Source organism: Homalodisca vitripennis, chromosome 3 (assembly GCF_021130785.1).
Source record: "Homalodisca vitripennis isolate AUS2020 chromosome 3, UT_GWSS_2.1, whole genome shotgun sequence".
Classification (NCBI taxonomy): domain Eukaryota; kingdom Metazoa; phylum Arthropoda; class Insecta; order Hemiptera; family Cicadellidae; genus Homalodisca; species Homalodisca vitripennis.
This window is the reverse complement of record NC_060209.1, coordinates 14,007,187-14,027,096: the sequence shown is the minus strand read 5'-3', so window position 1 is coordinate 14,027,096 and position 19,910 is coordinate 14,007,187. Positions and strand designations below refer to the sequence as shown.

The window sequence follows — 19,910 nt, the reverse complement described above, 5'->3', positions numbered from 1 at the left end:
CAACTCTTGCAATTACTTCGCCATTTAAGTTATAATTTTTTTATTATACAGTTTTTTGACCTGGTAAATGACATCACATGACATTTAGAGACATTAAATCTCAATTTATTAAGAACGCTCCAGTTATTAACATTATCTAGGTCAGATTGTAATATTTCCGTATCATTTACTGAGGATATATGATAAAACAGTTTCAAATCGTCCGCAAATAACAGAGCATTTACAGATTTTACAAAGTCACACAGATCATTGATCATTATTGTAAATAAACATGGGCCTAAATTTGACCCTTGTGGTACCCCAGATTGTACTAGAAAAGTGGAAGACAAATAACCTTTATAATAGACAAACTGTTTTCGATTTATTAAATAGGTATGAAAAAACTTAATTAGATTATTCGATAAACCATAAAAATGCAATTTTTTTTAATAAAATCAAATGATCCACCTTATCAAAAGCCTTAGCCAGGTCAAGATATATTGCATCAGTCTGAACCGATGAGTCCAACCGTGAAGAGACATAGTTTGTAAAATTTAATAAGTTAGTGTTAATAGAGCGGCCAGGCAAAAACCCATGTTGACCAGGTGATAATATTGATTTAAAATAGTTATACAAATATTTGTGAACTATACTTTCAAATATCTTAGCTGGTGCCGATAACACTGCTACTGGTCGGTGGTTCACAATCTGTGATTCCTTCCCGCTCTTAAAAATTGGAGTTATTTTTGTCAACTTCCATTGATCAGGAAATGTATTAGATTTCAAAACTAAATTGTATAAATAAATCAGTGGTTGAGTAAAAACATCTGCACACCCTTTAAATATATACTGAGGCAACAGATCAGGACCCGCAGTGCTCTTAGATTTCAACTTTTCAATAGCTAAAGTGACATCTTGCTCTGTAACCCGGTCCAGAGCTAAATGGCCCGCACCATGCCAACTCTACTGTAGGCTCTACTGTATATTTATTATAAACAGAACTAAAATAATCTTTAAAGCCATTAGATATCAAATTACCATTATCAAGTTGCAAACCATTATACTCCATTACTAGCAAATTTTTTCTTGCCGATTTTTTATTGTTTACAAACTTCCAAAATTGTTTATTGTCCGCAACTATGTTATTTTCAGCCTCTATAGCGAAATTTTCGTAGGCAACTTTAATATCTTTTTTAATTTTTGACCTTAAATTTGAAAATCTAACATAATAATCCTGCCTACCAGAGCGTTTATACTTTTTTCGAAACTTTTCTTTTAATTTTAGATCTAAAATAATTTCCTTAGTAAACCAAACAGGAAACTTACACACTTTTGATTTTTTACGAGGACAAGTGTTATTAATAACCTTATATACTTCTTTGTAAAAATAATCTAGAGCAACATTAACATCATATAACAGATACAACTGAGACCAGTCAATTGTTGCCAAACCACGATACAACTCAAGGAAATCTGCCCGGCGATAACAATAGCCTGGCTCGTCAATCGACCTTGACCCACACGTTTGTTGTACCGCGATAACACACTCCACCTCTATCGCAGGATGATAAGGATCCTCCACCACCAGCGGGTCCAAACACCGACTCACCTCGGTATTCTCTATGTTTGAAATAACTAAATCTAAGGTTTTATTTTGAAAGTTCAAAATGTTATTTTTCAATTGTAAATTATGAGTATTTAGAAATATTAATAGTTCTCTACATAATCTATCCCCCATTGTTAAGTTATAATGTCTTCCAAATATCGGTAAATTAAAATCTCCTAATATTTTTACACACGAATTATTAATGATATTGTTATTCTGTAATCTATCATAAAAAGTTTGGTATGTTAGTACAGACGCTCTAGGCCTTATATAAACAACACATAAATATATTGATTTTCCTGCAATACTTGACAACTTTATCCATATATTTTCACAGTCTGGTAAGTCGACTTCAAGGCTATAAATTCTTTTACAAATGAAATTAGCTTTTACTGCTATTAAAACACCCCCTCCACTTGACATCCCAGTAACATCCAAATTTCTATCTTTTCTAAAAACGTTGTAAGTGTCGGGGAACAGTTCACCGGTATGTATATCAGACTGTAAATTGGTTTCTGTCAAAGTTAATATATCGTAACTACAAGCAAGAATGTTATTCATAAATGAAGTTGTTTTAGATCTGAGACCTCTTACATTCTGATAATAAATATGTATTCCCTTTAAATTACTCATTTGTAAATATTGTCATGTTAATAAATATTAAATAGGTGACATATGACGTTACTAATAATCTAGATCTATTATTAAATACATTATATATACATACATACACATACATTCGAGTATATATACATGTACATACCCACATACACATACACATACATGACCCATTCCAAAATAAATAAATAAACTGACATAAATTTCAAAAACAACAAATACTTATAACAAAATAAACTATTAAGATTATAACAAAATATACTATTAAGAGTATAACAAGATAAACCATTTAGATTATAACAAAATAAACCATTAAGGTTATAAAATGTATAAATATATAAACAAAACATGCATCGGCAACAAGTATATAAATCATAACGCATCAATATACAGACGTACAGCTAGCCTACTTACAATTTCACATCTTGTCCAAGTCACTCACAGAGAGGATCTTGATCACAGGTGTTGTATTTCCCTTGTCCTTTCGAACGAAGACGGAACAATTGAAGGTCCACACCTGGCTGTAGTTTCTCTCCTTCGCCCTCGCCTTGGTCAGCTTGAGCAGCTCCCTCGTAGAAGGCGTCAGTGACTCGTTGATGTAGATCGAGTTTTCGCTGCTGTAGCCCAGATCAGTTGCCTTCAGATGACGCCTCACTTTTCTGCACCTCAAAAACTCGTCTCTGTCTAATCGGCTGATAAATTTGATGATAATGGGTCTCGGCTCAGCGTTATTTCCCTTCCCCGTTCTGTGAACTGCATCTATCAAGTTGGTAGACCATTTCTGGAACTGAATCGCAGCCGCCACCCTTCTCACAACGTTAAGAATATGTTCATTCTTTTCTTCGGGAACACCGTAGATGACTAAATTACTTCTGTGAGAGTACTGTTCCATACAATTTATTTCATGAGACAAAGAGTTTACTTTTCTTTGTAGTTCAACGTTTTCATTGTTTAAACGCTGTATTTCACCATTACATTCATTAATCTGGTTGTCTTGAGCTTTTATTAATATTTTTAAATCATCAATATTAGTATGACATAATTCAATTGACAATCCGAGCTCCTTCTGTTCCTTTTTTATTTCCTTGATGTCATCAGTATTGCTGTTTAGTATTTGCATAATTGTATTTAATTTATCATCAACTGACTGTAAAGTTGCCGGTGTTGTGTCGTCTGCAGTGTCGCTGTTGGACTTGAGCGCTCCACGTGTCGTGACCTTGGAACTACCACCTGGCATTGCGAACTAAATTGATAGCGTACAGGCTCCGACAAAATTAAAATAAACAAATTATCGGGGTACGAATAAGCAACAATATGTCCATGTACACCTTATGGTAGTAAAAGTTAGTCCCAATACCTATTACAAAAATGTGCACAACCACTTCACTATTTCCCGTATTAAAAACAATTATTCAAGGAGCCCACTCGCAACGTGTCACTCACATACCACTCATCCCCACTCTTCCCCTATCTTTGGATGCTGCATTTCATTAATGAAAAGGCCGGTGTCTAATCCCATGCACCTTTTTAAAAACTGCTGTTTCTCCTACCAATTAATTTAATTAATTCAAATTTGGTATTTTGTTTCAAAAAAGTTGAAAGAATTATTTGCTTTTTTCAAGTTAATTGTTTCCAAAAAGGCAATAATAAGAATGTCATCATGTAAAGAAAACAAATAAACAGTATTGTTTTATAAAAAAAGTCCATAAAAACCATTTTTAATTATACGACTTTGAAATTTCTTAATAACAATAACAAGTACATTTACTTATAAAACAAAAGAATTTATACGTTTCTTGTAATTTATATGTTTTTAGGATAATTTGAAAAACAAAGTAAATATATACATTATCATTCGTCATTCAAAAGAACTACTTTAAAAAAATGAACCGGAAAAACAAGCCAATGAAACGGGCATCAATCAACCAGACCCCTCTGCTTTCATTTTGCTGCACATCTCGAAATCCAAGTCTGGCACACTGTTAGCTAAGCTAAGAAACTGAAAAAGTATCACCAATCTCATGGCTAAGCTACTGTCACTCTCCGCTCAAAATCATCAAACGTGTTGTTCGATGCTCTGAAGAACTTGGCTAAGGAAGAGAGATTCACTTTAACAACACTGTTAATACAATGCTGCATCATAATCTATGGAAACAATGATCGACTACCATTTGAGCATCACTTGACAAAATCAAGATACTGAAGGAAATTTTAAAACGCCATGCAACAGATAGATATTTTTCTTCAACCTTGATTACATTGTAATTGAACAAATTGCTTCAAACACTGGAATCAACAGAGATCTACGTCTATTGGAAGCCATCCTATGCAACCAAAATTCGTTTGACCAGACATTTGTGATACATGAAATCAAAACAATGCAATACCTTTTAAATCTTTACGCTAAAGAGAATAAATCAATTACTTACCCGACGAGTGGTGAAATTGAATTTTATCCCACATCTGGTACATATTGGGGCCTGAAACAAATAAACAATTATTTATAAAATATTGGTGGTAATATTTTAATCAGTATATATCCAAGTAAGTTCCTTCACCCTGATAGTTCTACAAAAAGTTAAGCATCCCAAAATAAACATACAAGTTTCTATATACATATCATTATATATGACTATAGAGCTAAAGAGAATTTAATAGATGCGAACTGAACGATTTATAATGTAATTTAGTGCTTTTGAAGACAGCAAAGAAGCTGAAAGTAACATAAAGGAGATTCATTTGTAGCTCCAATATAATTTAGGTCAATAGCATACATGCAGTATTTTAATTTAAACATCCTGAAATACAATGATCTACAATAACTTTTTACCATAATTTAATTTAACCCAGTCTTCTAAGTTAATATCAATAGCCTAATTTCATGTATTATTAGGAACACAGTTAATTTGTATATATGTGGTTACTTATGAGCTTAAAACTGATTTAAGAAATCATTTTAAGACAAAAAATATATCATAAGGCTACTTTATGTCAACATATCTATACTATAACTAGACTGTGCCACTTCACACACCAAGTTCTAATATTCTATATATGTATGACTTGTTCAGCTTCCATAGCCTAAACTATGTGTTTCTCACAAAGAAGTTAAATTACAAAAATGTTTTCTTTCTTTTTATAAAACTTTTAGACAATGTTATAGAACTGAATTGACACTTTTGGCGACAATTTTGTATAGGATATAAACTACAAATACGTTCACTTTCTAAATCTCATAATACAATCTTTGTTTGGAATAACTAACATGCATATGACATTCACCACCTTGAAGTGAGAATCAAGATTATACAAGTATATTTATTTATAAGCTTTATTGCGGTGAACTTACAACAAATAAAACCATATTTAAAAATCATATTAATTGTATAATTTCAAACTAGAAATATAAACTTAAAGATAAAATAATTTTGTACGTTTTTAATATTTTATTTGAATTAATAAAACTGATAAGATCAAATTACAATTCAATTATAAAACTTTAACAATATTGTTTAAAAAAATAATAAAAGAAACGTAAGACCCTGCATTGTCATTAGGACTATGAGTACAGCTGGCTCTCGAGAACATTTGCCACCCACTGTTTGCTAGCATGCGCATTTTCACTGTTTATAATCTTTAAATATTTATCATATACTGCTTTATACAAAATATAACTTATATCATTTGGCCACCAGACAGAATATACACAATTATAACATCCGTAACAAAGAAAAATTTATGTTCCCAGTCACAGACTAAGTAAAACAGCAAATTCTGTACAAATAAATTCAATAAGAATTTTCAACAAACTTCCTCTTTCAACAAGAACCATTCCTTTGAAAGATTTTAAAATAGTTGTATATGATTGGTTAGTAGAGAATCATGTTTATTCAATTCAAGAGTTTATGGATAGAAACGTACATAAAATTATGATATGAATATGATGTATCATATATATATGATTTGATTGCAAATTACACAGCATTTAATTAATTTTATAAATTGTATTATGCAGAAAATATAAAACAATTCTAGTATTTACGATAAACAAATCATTCAATTACCAAATCAAGGGGAAGGAGGAGACATGGGTCCAGCGACCTCAAGGAACAGTTATCAAATTCGCATTAATTAGATATTATTTTATCAATAAGAGCAACAACACGTTGCCATCACTAAGTTCAACAAGGTTAGTAAAGTGTAGCTCAGAAAAGTCAAGTAGTAATAAATACACAAAACAGTAGTCAATTGGGTATAGTACTTACCTGAGAAAAGTTTTATCGAGACATCAAAATTTTAGAAGATTTATCAATTTCCAGTGTTTGACCATACTTTAAATATAATTCAACAATACAACCATAGATCTTTGTAATGTGTCCCCATAGTGTTGTGACCTCCAACACATCTACTGCTCAACTGGCACCACACCTTGCAAAGAAATGGCATTATAGCCTGCTGACTTTATAATCACTCATTGTGTCTAGGAATGTGGACTGTGGACTGCTGATACCATGACCATGACAGACTCACTATCTTTAATAACTTCTCTCCACACAGTTCAACAAAGGAAGTCTTTGTTCAATTTTACCAGTGCCATATTTACAGACTTTGAGACCCAAGATCAAAACTTCAGTGTGGCCCCTCTCCCTCTTGGGTTATCTGAATTTAAAACTATGCCTAAATAACTTACTTGTGATGATAAATTATTAGATGACAACAAATTAAAATATAACTTCTAGAAGGAAAAGCATTTCTTTTTGAAAAGTTTTATATAAATGTAATAAATACTTTTTTAAATATATATATATATAATAAAAATATATGTAATGTTATAGAACTTATAATAAAACTATTGAACTGTCAACTAAACAAAAGTAATACACATATTATACAGGTGTCCCGTAACTCTCTGGACAAAGGTATACCATGTTATTGCTCAGGTCAAGACAGACATATTTCACCATATACACATGGCTCTCCAATGCTTAATTTCCCACCTGACTGTATGTATGGGTTTTTTTTGTAAACAGTAATAAACAAAATTATATCATTTTTGGCTTATATCTTTATGATAACAAGTTCAGTTACTGAAAAGAATATCATGATATTATCTTAAGCAGTCGCGTAGTGAGGATTTTGGCGCCATGGAGCGACTCAGTCGCTGGCGCCCCTTCCTCAACTTTTACCTACATGATCAATCAGTGCCGACAGTTCACCTCACTACCGTAACAAACCTTTCTTGGCCATCATTTCATCAGCAATGTAAGGCGTCTTTGACCAAACATCATTTTTTATAATAACTTACAGTCTACTATTCTTTATAAAGTTTTGTTCCCTGTAAGAGACCTAGTTTACGTGTATAGCAATATGTATTTAAATCTCAATTCAATTCCATAGGGTTTGGAATGAAAGTACAAATTTCAATATATTTAATAAATATGTATTGAAAACCCTAGTTTAAATTTGAGCACATTATCTAAAACGTGAACATAGTAGTTAAGTAGTTACAAAACCAACTCGCATATTACTATCTTAACTAATCTTCTTTCGTGACTTCATGCTAGCAAACTGTGTTATTATGTCGTCCAAGTTGATGTGCCTGGCTCTGCTGCGCTCTATAGATATGGTTGCCAAGGCACTCAGACGTTCTTGGGACATGGTGCTGCGAAAATAGTTCTTTATCAGTTTAAGTTTTGAAAATGATCTCTCTGCACTTGCATAGTCATAGTCATAGTCATAGTCATATCATCTTTATTATAATTTCTTTGAGAAATACAATGCATTTGTAACAGGTAGTGTCAAAAAAATCAAACAAGCATTCACAACATCTGGAAAGCTGGAACCAACTTGAACACACACTATTAAAGTATCTGCAAGATCCCTTATACTTTTGAGTTTTTTCCACGCGACTTAAAAAACAAGTTTTTAGCCTTACAAGCTGTGGACCTAAGTTAAGGAAGACGTCATCTTGGTAGTTTAATATCAAAATTTTGCTTGATTCTAAGATTTCTTCATCACTTGCTCCAACTAAAACAGAAGGCTTCAGACATTGGAAACTACTATTAATGTGATTAACAGCCTCAAAACGCTCTGTCAGCTGTGTTGTGATTATGTCAAGGCTACGGTTGAACACCTCAACCCGGAAACGTTTCTCATTGTCTTTAATAGGGTCATCAACTTGCACTTCATCAAACATATTTGTCTTCTTTTTTGTTCTTGAGTCAATGAAATGTGGTACAACTTTCCATTGCAAACAAAGCTTAGTTGCATCTGCTTTAACTGTTTGCCACTCATTCCTAAGTTTGTTAATTTTTGTTTTGAGATTTACGAGCATTTTTCTTGCGTGTTCCAAGTCTTCTTCGGTACTTTGCAGTTTTTTAGAAATTATGTCCATAGTTTCAAGCAACACACTTTCAATAACTATCAATATTACTATGATATTGAAAACAACATTTGATAAGTATTCTGATTTCTGGATTTCCACTTCCAAAAAGCCCCCGAACGCTTCTTCTATGACTAGTTGTACTGGCCTGTCGCCTTCGTCAGTTTTTATCTTTATATAACGAAACACTGTACTCAGCTGATCGGTTTTCGCTATATCTTGAGTTGTATCAAAGATAATAGACACATAGGGACTTTTTTTCATTTCTTCCTTGATTTCTTTTTTTATCTCTTTGGAAATCAGGTTGATCAGCTAATTTTGAATCTGAGGACTAAGGTAGTTAATACTACGTTTTGGTAACTTAATTAAATCTGCAAGGACCTGGTCATATCTTGCTAGCATATGTATTATCTCAAGGAAATTTCCTTTCGATTTAGTTGCATCTTCATCGTCATTACTCAATCTGTGCTCTCTCAGTGGTAAGTCGTTTGTAGCTAACGTAATAATGACGTCCACCACTCGCCTTAAAACTTGTCTCCAGTAATCAGTGGCTTTTTTAATCTCCTCCAGATTCTCACTATCAACTGTTAGGCCTAACTGCCAGCGATAGTATATTTCACACGCAATTGCATGACTTTGCGAATCTTCTTCATGGTCTTTTATGTTTCGACCTAAATGTTCCCAATCAGACGTACCTTTCGAAAATCCCACATCAGTATAGGCCATATTGAAAAGCCAGCATGGCTGACAATAGCAAACATTGAGGATGTTTGAATAGCATAACCAATTACGTTTTATTCTCAATTGGTTTTCTTTATTCTTTTGAAAATACCATTTCTCGTCAAATCCCCTATTTTTATTTCTCCCTTCTGATTCTTTTGAAAATGGACCTTTAGGCTGATGAGGGCCTAATTTTATTATTTGCCGTTTTTGTTTGGCTGTAAGAGTGTTTTCTAAATTACCCTTATCAGAAGAACTTATAACAGCTGTTACATTTTCTTTAAGGTTCAACTCGCAATCGGTACCTTCAGCTTTAACTAGGCCTACCTTAGAAATAGGTTCCTGAAGAAGGACGTGGTCTTCTGCATCTTCAGGTAAGCCTACAGGTGTTTGCTCCAAGTCCTCATCGCTTGTAGGTACTTGTGAGCTACAAGTGGGTTCTTGAGAAACTGCAACTACTGAAGTGTCCCTCGAAAAGTAGGTAGATAACTTCTTTACTTTCTTAAGTTCAAGATTTTCTGCGTGACCTTTCTCTAACCTTCGTTTCCGATACTCAGCACCACTTAGTTTTTTTGACATTATATACCAAAGGTAATAAATCAACACCACACAAATCACATCACAACAAAATAAATAATATAATCAATACTTTGCACTAACGCTAAATCTGCAATCACTACGCAAAGGTAAATTGAAGTAAGTCAATCACTCGGTGGGTCTGTACGGACGCCTTTTGTCTCAGCCAAGGTCAATGATAGACTGACTGACACAAAGACACTGCGCGGCCGTGATGCGCGTGGAAGGGGCTACTTCCCGCAATTTTATCGTCCGCCCGCCCCCGCCGCCCCCCTGTCGTTCCCGCCCTGGAGCGGTCGCTCCACTCGCTCCTCTGTCGCTACGCCACTGATCTTAAGGATCTTAAAAATGGCAGCCATTAAAATTTTTTAACTTTGAATATAAAACTAACATTTTTTTCTCAAGAATTGCAAGAATAACAATTTTTAGTTTTTTTCACAAATCTAATAACACTAAAATTATTTAAATACTGTCCCACATAAAAATGCATGGCCCACATTGAGGTTCTCAGCGAATAGCCCACAATACAAAAATTGAATTAACGGCAGCTCTCAATGTGGGCCATGTCTTTTCACAGTAAATCTGCTCTAAATCAATTTATTATTCAATTTAAATAATTTTAGTGTCACCAGATATATGAAAAAAAACCTTTAAACAATGTAATTCTTGCAATTCTTGCTAAAAAATGCTAGTTGTTATGATATTTAAAGTTTAAAAGTTTTAATGCCCGCCATTTTGAAAATACTTTTAGATAATTTCATGATATTCTTTTCAGTAACTGGCCTTGTTATTATAAACATTTCAGCCATTTTTGGTGTAATTTAATTTATTAGGTTTTAAGATATTAATTTTTTCTTACAAAAAACACATACAGACAGACAGATGCCAAACTAAGCATCGGAGACCCATGTTCATATGGTGAAATATGTTTGTCTTGATTTCAGCAATAATATGGTATTCCTTTGTTCAGAGAGTTACAGGACACCCTGTATATAGCCCGTGGCCTAGTGGTACATCCAGCACTGAACCTTACCCATATATTTGATCAATAACAATCTGTCAAAGAAAGTTAAAAAAAACTGTTCAACCTTCGTCAGAACAAAAGCAACCAGCCAATGCTATCCCAACAGACTGTCAATCTTTCATTACATATATAAATCAACTCTTATTATAATACAACAAACATGTCTGTTCATAAGTACATTGTTTGGTCATGTATATAACTATTTTCAAACTTTTGTATTTTAGAGCAGTTGCTTGTCGTCTAATGAGTAATTCTTTCAGTGATTTCTGTATTCCTTTCATAATGCTGGTAATGTAGACAATTTATCGTGTGCTTAAACTGTGAAGTTAAAAACATTACGAATAGATAGATTTACTTTTTTAATACATTTTTAAACTTTTAATCTTAATGTATAACTTTGGCAATATTCTACAGAGATCTATAAGCTAATACTATAAAACGTCTAAAGGAATTTTAATGAATTTTTTATTATTTGACCTTACATAAGTGTGGAAGATTAAAGTTTACAAGCTCAAAAATATTTCTAAACTACTTAAATTATCAATCAACATCTGCTGCTGGACTACCAGTATTATCTTGTCATTAACCTAAATCGACAAACCTTTGTGTTGGTGATGACTAAAGGAGCCCTTATCAATTCCTTGCTTACAAGTTGTTGTCATGGTTCACTTGGAAGAGAGACAGACTTCTGACACATGGGAACCAGGTTCAATTCTCCTCATGGGTACACACTTTTTTGTGGTAGTGTTTTAAACCCTTTATTAAAATGTTATAATAATGGCATTAACGATACTGAGACTTGCGTTTAAAATTGTTATAAGAAAATAAGTAGACTAATACATAATTTCCCTTTTGGTAAATTCTAAGCAATATATGGGTCAACCTCGATTTTTCTCATATTACAATATAATGTTCCAATAGTCAATTAGAAAAGGAAATGACTAGAATTTCTTGCTGGAAAGCAGTTATAGGGAGCAGGCAACCGCCAGAACGGTCATGTGTTTAAAATTGTTTTACATACATTACCTACATTATATTGTAATATGTAATAACAATTTATCAGTAATTTTTAATAAAAAAAAGGATCACGCACGATGCCTGCCAACTGCGCAGCGCTTCGCGCTGCTTGCTCTTTTAGAAAAAAAATTAACTCGAGTAGTTCCAAATTTGAAGCTCAGATCACGTCAGTGCCCCTGATCACTAATAGGTAATTCTAAGCAATATATGACCGTCTGGCGGTTGCCTGCTCCCTATAACTGCTTTCCAGCAAGAAATTCTAGTCATTTCCTTTTCTAATTGACTATTGGAACATTATATTGTAATATGAGAAAAATCGAGGTGACCCATATATTGCTTAGAATTACCCCCTTTTTATACAATCTTGTTAAAATCTTCTAAAAATGAAAAGCAAAAATGTTTAATATTTTGACTGATTTATCATTGTGGCATCATGTTGTGTATTAATAAAAATAAAACCAAATTGAATGATATTAATAATTTGAAAACTAAATGAATCTGTACAAATTGTTAAATTACAAATAGCCAACAAGGGGTTTGCAAATGAAGAGGTTAGTTTATATAACATTTTTAAAGGTACTGACCTAGAACTATAAAATGAAATCAGCTGTTTAGCTGAAATGGTGATTTCTGTCATACCGTTTGGTATCTAAATTTCAGCGAATTATGAAGTATATAGATAGCATTCACCAGCTACATGTGAAGATGGAATGCTAAAATTTAAATAAAATGTTGGTAATAACTTAAAACTGTAAAAAACTATTATAACATTTTCATAACTATAAATTATAACTTTTAAAAAATAATAATAATGAGCTATTTGATAAAAAAATATGAAACATTTTCTATAAAGCAGTAATGGTCGGAGGCATTCGTGATCATACTATTTAGAATTTGATTTTTTTACTGATAGATACTACTGTGAGGGCTGTTTTTTGAATGTCACCATCAGCATTGGCTACGGCAACACCTGAGGAACTCGAGTAGCCTGATATAAAACTTTTATTCTTAGAAAGACTAAATTAACGAAAACGTCTTTATTTGGGTCAAATTCCCCTGATTTCAGCATTCAGCCATTCTTTTGTAACGGATGGGACAGTTTTATTACTGTGTTTTTTTACCCTAAAGAAAGCTGTATAAGTTAAATATGGGTATTAAAGTGAAATTTTTACAACATAATTGGTTGCTTAAAGAGTTGATATAAATTAATATGCCAGTGGTTAAAAAATACAATTATTATTTTAAGAGTTAAAAGAGTTCATAAACGTGTAACGGATGGGACACAATTAGGAAGTGTAGCAAGTGATGATTCCCTTTATGGGAGTAATTCAGTTCTGTCCATATCTTTAACACAACAGGAAAAATACTACCTATTAATTAGATTGCATAGTTTTCAGTTTTATACTTATCTTTATCATTATAATAAACGTTAACTAGTAATAAATCATGTTCCAATGTAACGGATGGGACACTTGATTTGTAACGGATGGGATGAGTAACCAAACGTTGGTGATTTAGATCATTAACAATGACATTTTCAATACCATAATGTGTTTTTAATGGTGAAAACTATTTATTAAGTTAATGGAGATAAAAAAACAAGGTTTTTTTATAAAAAAAAGCAATTTTTTAATTAAACGCTTTTTTACAACTAAGCTTTTGTTTTATCTACTGCTTAAACTATTTAAATTCTTGGAGTTCTTGGATCTGATTAACAGTATTTTCCAACATTCCAAAATGTCTATTGGAGACAGGGTGTGGAGGCACATCAATTTAGCATAAAATGTCATTTGGTTGTAGAGTCTGAATGTCAGCTTCTGTTGGCCAAAAGAACTTGGTGTACCAGTTTTTATGCATAAAATTGACGGAGAGGAAGTTCTCATCTCGTCTCTCGACAACACGAATTTTCAACAGTTGGTGTCCCCAGTTTAGACTGTTTTTTTCTCTCTCTCTTACTGCTCTCTTTCAAAGTCGCTCCTTTTCTCTGTCTGCTTTCAATAAATTTGGATCAGAGTCTTTCTTCCTTCTTTACATTTCTTCTGGCTTTGTTTCTTTCTCTGTCCTTTCGTAAATGTTCTTCCCAAGCTCCAGGATCAGACTTTTTCTTCGCACGACATTCGGCCATCCGATTTTGGTTGATAGGCGCCATAATCTAAAAGCACACAATTTAATATCAGCTCAAGCATGAATTGAAAAACATTTCTTTATATGTGAGGAATATTTGTCTTGTTAATGGCTACTCTGTAATAATATTTGTGTAGTCTACCTTAAATTTAGGCCTAAGAAGTGTAGTGTTTTTTAAAATTTAAATTTACACATTCTATGTTTTGGCAGATTTAAAAAGTTTATAAAAACTGATAATATCTTTAATTGGTTTAATTTTTTTGTTCATCTAGGCCACTCTTTGCATTCACAGTTATTCATGCTATGTACACAACCTCAAAAGTATTTGTTACTGATATTTGATGACCTAAAACAACTAATTCCTTATATTATCAGACATTGTCCCATCCGTTACATGTCCCATCCGTTACACCAAAAACTGCTAAAATGAATTCCTAAAATTGTAAAAATATATAAACTAAAAAAGGGTTTCACTTAACCTTACTTTCCCAAAGTAGGAATTTTGTGACATTACTATTACTGCAATAAACTTAACGTTATTAACTTTTTTGTAACGGATGGGACAACTAGAATAGTAATTTTGTATTTTGAATTAGTATAATAATACAACTCACCTTCAAAAGTCAACTAGTCCAAATAAATCTTCAAAAGTCAAACTATAACACAGACTATAAACTCCTGGTGTTAACTTGAACCATCTGCAATAACAAACCAACAAAAAAACCCACAACCGTCACCTATTCTGGCCAACAATCAGCCAGCTGTTTACAAATCAGTAAAAACATAAAATACCAATTTTTGGGCAATAATTTTTAATGTTTCCTTATTATTTGACTCTTTATGCACCTGAATATATAAAGAATATTTCAAATTCTTTGTTTATATTTTTTATACTTTTTTCCCCTTTAAAAAAGAATGGCTGCATTATTATTTTACCGAGCATTCACCTATTCCACAATAGTGTAATGGATGACGTCATAAGCAACCAATAGAAGTTTGACTCTGATAATAACAAGACCATGTGACGCCAATAGAATGATAAAATAATACACCATGTAAGAAAAGTAGTTCCAATTTTAATGTTCTTTAACTTTATTATTTGTCATTCCACCAATGTAAGTTAAACCTTATATTGTTTTGATCAGGACGACGATAGCAATAGGTTAATTCTTTGTTTAAAGTTTGTTGTTGACAATGGAAGGTTTGACAGGATAACAGGATTTCGGACATTTACCATCGTTATGTTTACAAAAGGTATAACATGTTTCCAGGATTGGAATATATCCTCATCGTCAGGTGGGACAGTTATTAGTAGCCTACTTACAAAAATAAAGGATAGAAACAAGAAAAGAAGGGAAAGAAAATACCTCCCAAACCTAACGAAGAGAATAAATTCGAATCCTCGAAACGTTGTGTTATACCTTTTGTAACCATAACAATGGCATATGTCCGAAATCCTGTGTACCTGTCATTACACTTGTACTTTGCCAGTCAGGCCATTAAGCTCAAAATTACCAAGTAATGAAGTCTATATAATTACAAAATCTCGGATAGGCTAGGCGTAGTTTAAACTAGTTTCTTATGCATTGAGCTTTCAATTACCCAAATTGAAGGTTATAGCATAAGCTATTCTAAATAAATGCAATTACAATTTGTATTAAGAAAAATTAAATATTTTGGCTAAAAATGTTTTGCACTTTGGTAGAGGTGTGTAAAAATAACACTTCCATTGCAAGTGTAGAACATTATTGGCATTAATAAGGTTAAGGTTAATTATTTAAGTTATTATAAATTAATTAATGTTACTTTACACATCTGAAGCTAGCTCATACAATACCATTATAAATGATATTAGTAATCATGTCTTGCCTCTTTATCCGGAATCCACTGAGGTTCACACAGAAGGAATGGGCTTTTATAATTATCATCCACTGCAACAATTCTTAACCCAGATTTCGATCTAATAAGTTTTTTAGTCGTGTTTTCTTTACTCATTTTATCTCTACATAAACTTCCAACTCCAATATCAAATACCGAAACACGGCACTGTTATTGTTTGTTTTGTTACAAAATGTTATTGATGTCGCTTATTAAAACATAACCTCTTTCCTAATTGTGTGCGTTGCAGCAATTTAATCAACCCAGCCCAACCTGTGAAACTATCAATGAATGAATCGTGAAATAAAAAAAATTACATCCTTACTACTAAGAATTATTTTACAGGTGCACCAACATACTTTAACAATATACTATAAAAATTGAAAGTTAATAATACCTGTTATGTACTGAGAGATTTACAGGGTATCTATTTAAAATATTCTTATGAAATTAAATAAATATGTTGTGCCAAAACCGGGAGGTCCTGAGTTCGAATCTCAAAATTTTCAAATGCAAACTTGTGAAATTTGATACATTGCTTTAAAGCTATAGTCAACAAAAACATTCTGATGAAGTTAGATTTCAAAAGTATTTTCGTTTGAAAAAATGGCGGACAGACATGTAAAAACTTACTGTTTTATAAAACTCCCGGTATTTTCGACAAATTAAAAAATAAAACTATAAAACTAGCAATTTATTAATTTGCAGTAAACTCACTTTATAATGACATGTCACATAAAAATATTTACTGAACTTTGGCCACTCCCAAAAATTAATATTTTGAAAAAGTCAAAATGGACATAGCTAAAAAATATATGAGGAGATGTCATGCAATATGGAACATGTCGACCAGATCCAACTTTTCATGAAAAACTGTTTTCTCAATTAATAAACTTATATCTCTTTATTTTATTTGTATAGTTGGTTGTTACCCAAATAGAAAAAAATACATTATGTTTTTTAGATAGGTAGTTATATTTACCGGAGTTATTTTAATTTTTAATATGGACATGTTCCTTTTTGAACGGAAACGCTGGACTTATCCCTTTCTGCACTGACACAAGTTGTATATGTTCCTTTTTGCTTGAATTAAGACTATAGTATTGGTTTTAAACTATTACTGTTGATATCTCTTAAATAATGATACTACAGTACTTTATCAGAGTATTAACCCTTACCTGTAGCTTAGGCAAATAAGGTATGCTTCTGCTCGCTGCTCAGGCGACTCGTTGCTGTACTCCAACACAGTTTAATACCTTTCCAAGAATTTAATACTTGTATATTTAATAAGTACAGTAAATATATTGTATTTTAGTTATAGCAATTGTTTAGTACAATAATGAAAAAATCACATTTCTAATACATTTTTTTATTTTAATAAAAATGTTATAAAAATAATTAACTTTATGAGAAAAACCAAGTGTAAACTTAAACGGGGCCAACTAACTTAAACGTGAAGCCCACAATCATCTTCAAGACAGTCACATTGTCCAATGTCAGCTTCTTCCCCCTCTTCTTGATTTATCTCTCGTCCCTCCAACATAATCTTCCTGTAAAAAGAAAATTTCTTATCGTCACTCCAATTATCACCATAAAGTTTCTTTAAGAGCGAGTCAATGTCCTTCTTTTTTCCATCAGTTATTGGATGTCCCAAGGAAAGTTGCTGTAACGGTTCATCAACGATTTTTTAAAAGTCCAACCCTTTTTGTTTAGTTTGATTGCCTGTTCATCTTCGTTTTCGAATCTAAAATTTTCCATTGCTTTTAATTTTATTACTTTGGATCTGCGATTTGTTCTCTTGTTCAATTCCTCTTCCTTGGTAATGACGATTCTTTTTTTCTGGCTTATTAAGTGGACACTTTTTAACTGCTTGGACAAAGATTTAGTGTCCTTTAGGGACCAATCTTCTCCCAGTTTTTGTATCTTGCCAAACTGCTTCATACTTAGTAAAGTAATCTTCTTTGAAAGTCATTGTTGGTTTTTTTTCGCAGTCTTTGCTCAACCCTTCCAAAGACGCGATCCGCAGGTAGGAAGCTATGGCCCTCTGACTGGGAACGTCAGACGAATTACTTCAAGATTGTTTTGTACACTGGCTAAATAGTAAATCAGAGTGTGCACAACAATGTTATTCTTATTCTGTGCACCACATCCATCACAGAATAGTTTTAATCACTTTGAAAAGCCAAAAATAATTGTTTTGCAAGTAATGCAAAAGAGCTGAAGAAACTTCTACAGATCATCGGCCTGCTAAGTCCTCTGTCCAACGATAGAATACAGGGTTCTTTGAAGAAACATCAACAATGCACAAGGCGTAAAAACTCAATTGCCTCAAACAGAAGGCCTCTTGGATAGGTGTCTTGGGTAGGGGTTGGACCTGCTGAAGATCAAAGCAGAGCGTAACTTCATTTTCCCTGGATTCCCTCATAAGTTGGTAGAATGCATTTGCACGTAGCTTATGTACCCTTTTTTTAATGATAAGTTCATTAAGTAAGGCAGCGTTTCTTTCTGGCGAAGCCTTTATTTTCAAGATTTGAATGTCTATGCTATTGCATAGGCTGCAAATATCAGAAGCAGGGGACTTGAACCCGATGTTGTATTCAAAGAATATTCTGCGAAACATACTCTTTTTTACATTTAAATGTAAAGCTACAGACTGATTGTAGATTTTGTGTAATCTGCTTATGTTTAGATCACTGTGCAAATAAAATCGTTTTGGACTTCTGTCTGTTATAATGACTTTCACGTCCTTTCAATTTTTTTATTAAGTCACGGACAGAGGTCTTCTTAGCTGATGATTTGCTACTGACTCGGTCCCCTCAACGATTTTCGCGAAGCTTTTGCCATTGAAGATCTTGTCTGCAATATTAATCAATCTTTTTGGCTTGATGCGTGTTATATGCATAAACAGTTTTGGTACTTTGGGATTATACCGACCACACCAGTATGAAGAACACAAAAATAGAAATTTATAGAAACAAACATGATAGAACGAAAAAACAACTCTTCAATTACAAAATTACAAACTTACAAGCATTTCCAGGTATTGTGATCGGTATTGTTGTCGCTGTTATCTTATCTTTCTCGAGAATCCTGATTACGGCAGGCCGCGCGGCATCAGCGTGATTTGCACGGTACATCGTTGCCTTTTCCATTACAATTCAATTTATATTTCTGATTAGCCCCTCTAGAATTTGATATTTTACTGATAGGTACTATCTCGAGGGATGTTTTTCTTTCGTCGACATCAGCGCGGGGCAGCACCGAAGGTGCTGCCGAAGCCCGCGCTGATGGCCGGAGGCACTCGCATTTTTGGGTGGCGGAATGTGATCAAGAATAAAAACAAGTTTTGAGTGTTTTTTTAATAAAAAGTTTAGTTTGGTAAATGTTTGTTTTTTGTTGAATTTTTGTGTTTGGAGAAATGTAGAGGTAAAACACGGAAGTACAACAAAGCGATTGCACCAGCTGAACGGGCGGCGAGACTCTGCAAATCACGTTATCTACTAGACGCTCGACTTTGACCTCTGTCTGAGGATGGGGAGGGGTTTGCGATAAGACAATTCCTGTTTTATATTGACGAAATATTGTTCTACGCTAATCTAGTAATCAGTAGAAACGAAATGTGAAATAACGATTCATGTCTGGGTGTGGTCGGTTATAATCCCAAAGTACCACAGTTTTTGGGGGGGGGGGGTGGGGGGGGGGGGGGGTGGGGGGGGGGGGGGGTGGGGGGGGGGGGGGGTGGGGGGGGGGGGGGGTGGGGGGGGGGGGGGGTGGGGGGGAACAAATAATATAGGAAATCAACATCGCTAAATTGTTTTATGATACTGTTTTCCCACGTATGAATAAAAGTATGTTGCTTCCTGTACAAACAGTATTTTATGGTGTGGATTGTTGTTTTAGCTAAAATATCAAACATTCTTTCCTTTTCCTGATTCGTAAATGTTACCGTAATGCAACTAAAACAGTTTATTCTGTGGCGGTGTTTA

The 19,910-nt window shown here is 33.3% G+C and overlaps 1 protein-coding gene across 3 annotated transcripts in view; it reads right to left on the bottom strand.

Moving 5' to 3' along the window:
* The window catches only part of LOC124356599 (zinc finger FYVE domain-containing protein 21-like), a 41,636-nt gene extending 25,417 nt beyond the window's left edge, over window positions 1-16,219 (bottom strand). The window contains exons 1-2 of one of the 3 annotated variants that reach the window (XM_046807695.1): window positions 15,916-16,219; window positions 4,633-4,683 (exon numbers count right to left, since the gene is read on the bottom strand). In XM_046807695.1, coding sequence (XP_046663651.1) covers window positions 4,633-4,683; window positions 15,916-16,041 — 177 coding nt within the window. In that variant the 5' untranslated portion in view covers window positions 16,042-16,219. Of the gene's footprint in view, window positions 1-4,632; window positions 4,684-6,468; window positions 6,653-15,915 lie in introns of those variants that run through there. The other 2 variants (XM_046807694.1, XM_046807696.1) reach the window with 2 other exon arrangements.
* Window positions 16,220-19,910: the final 3,691 nt, after the last annotated feature.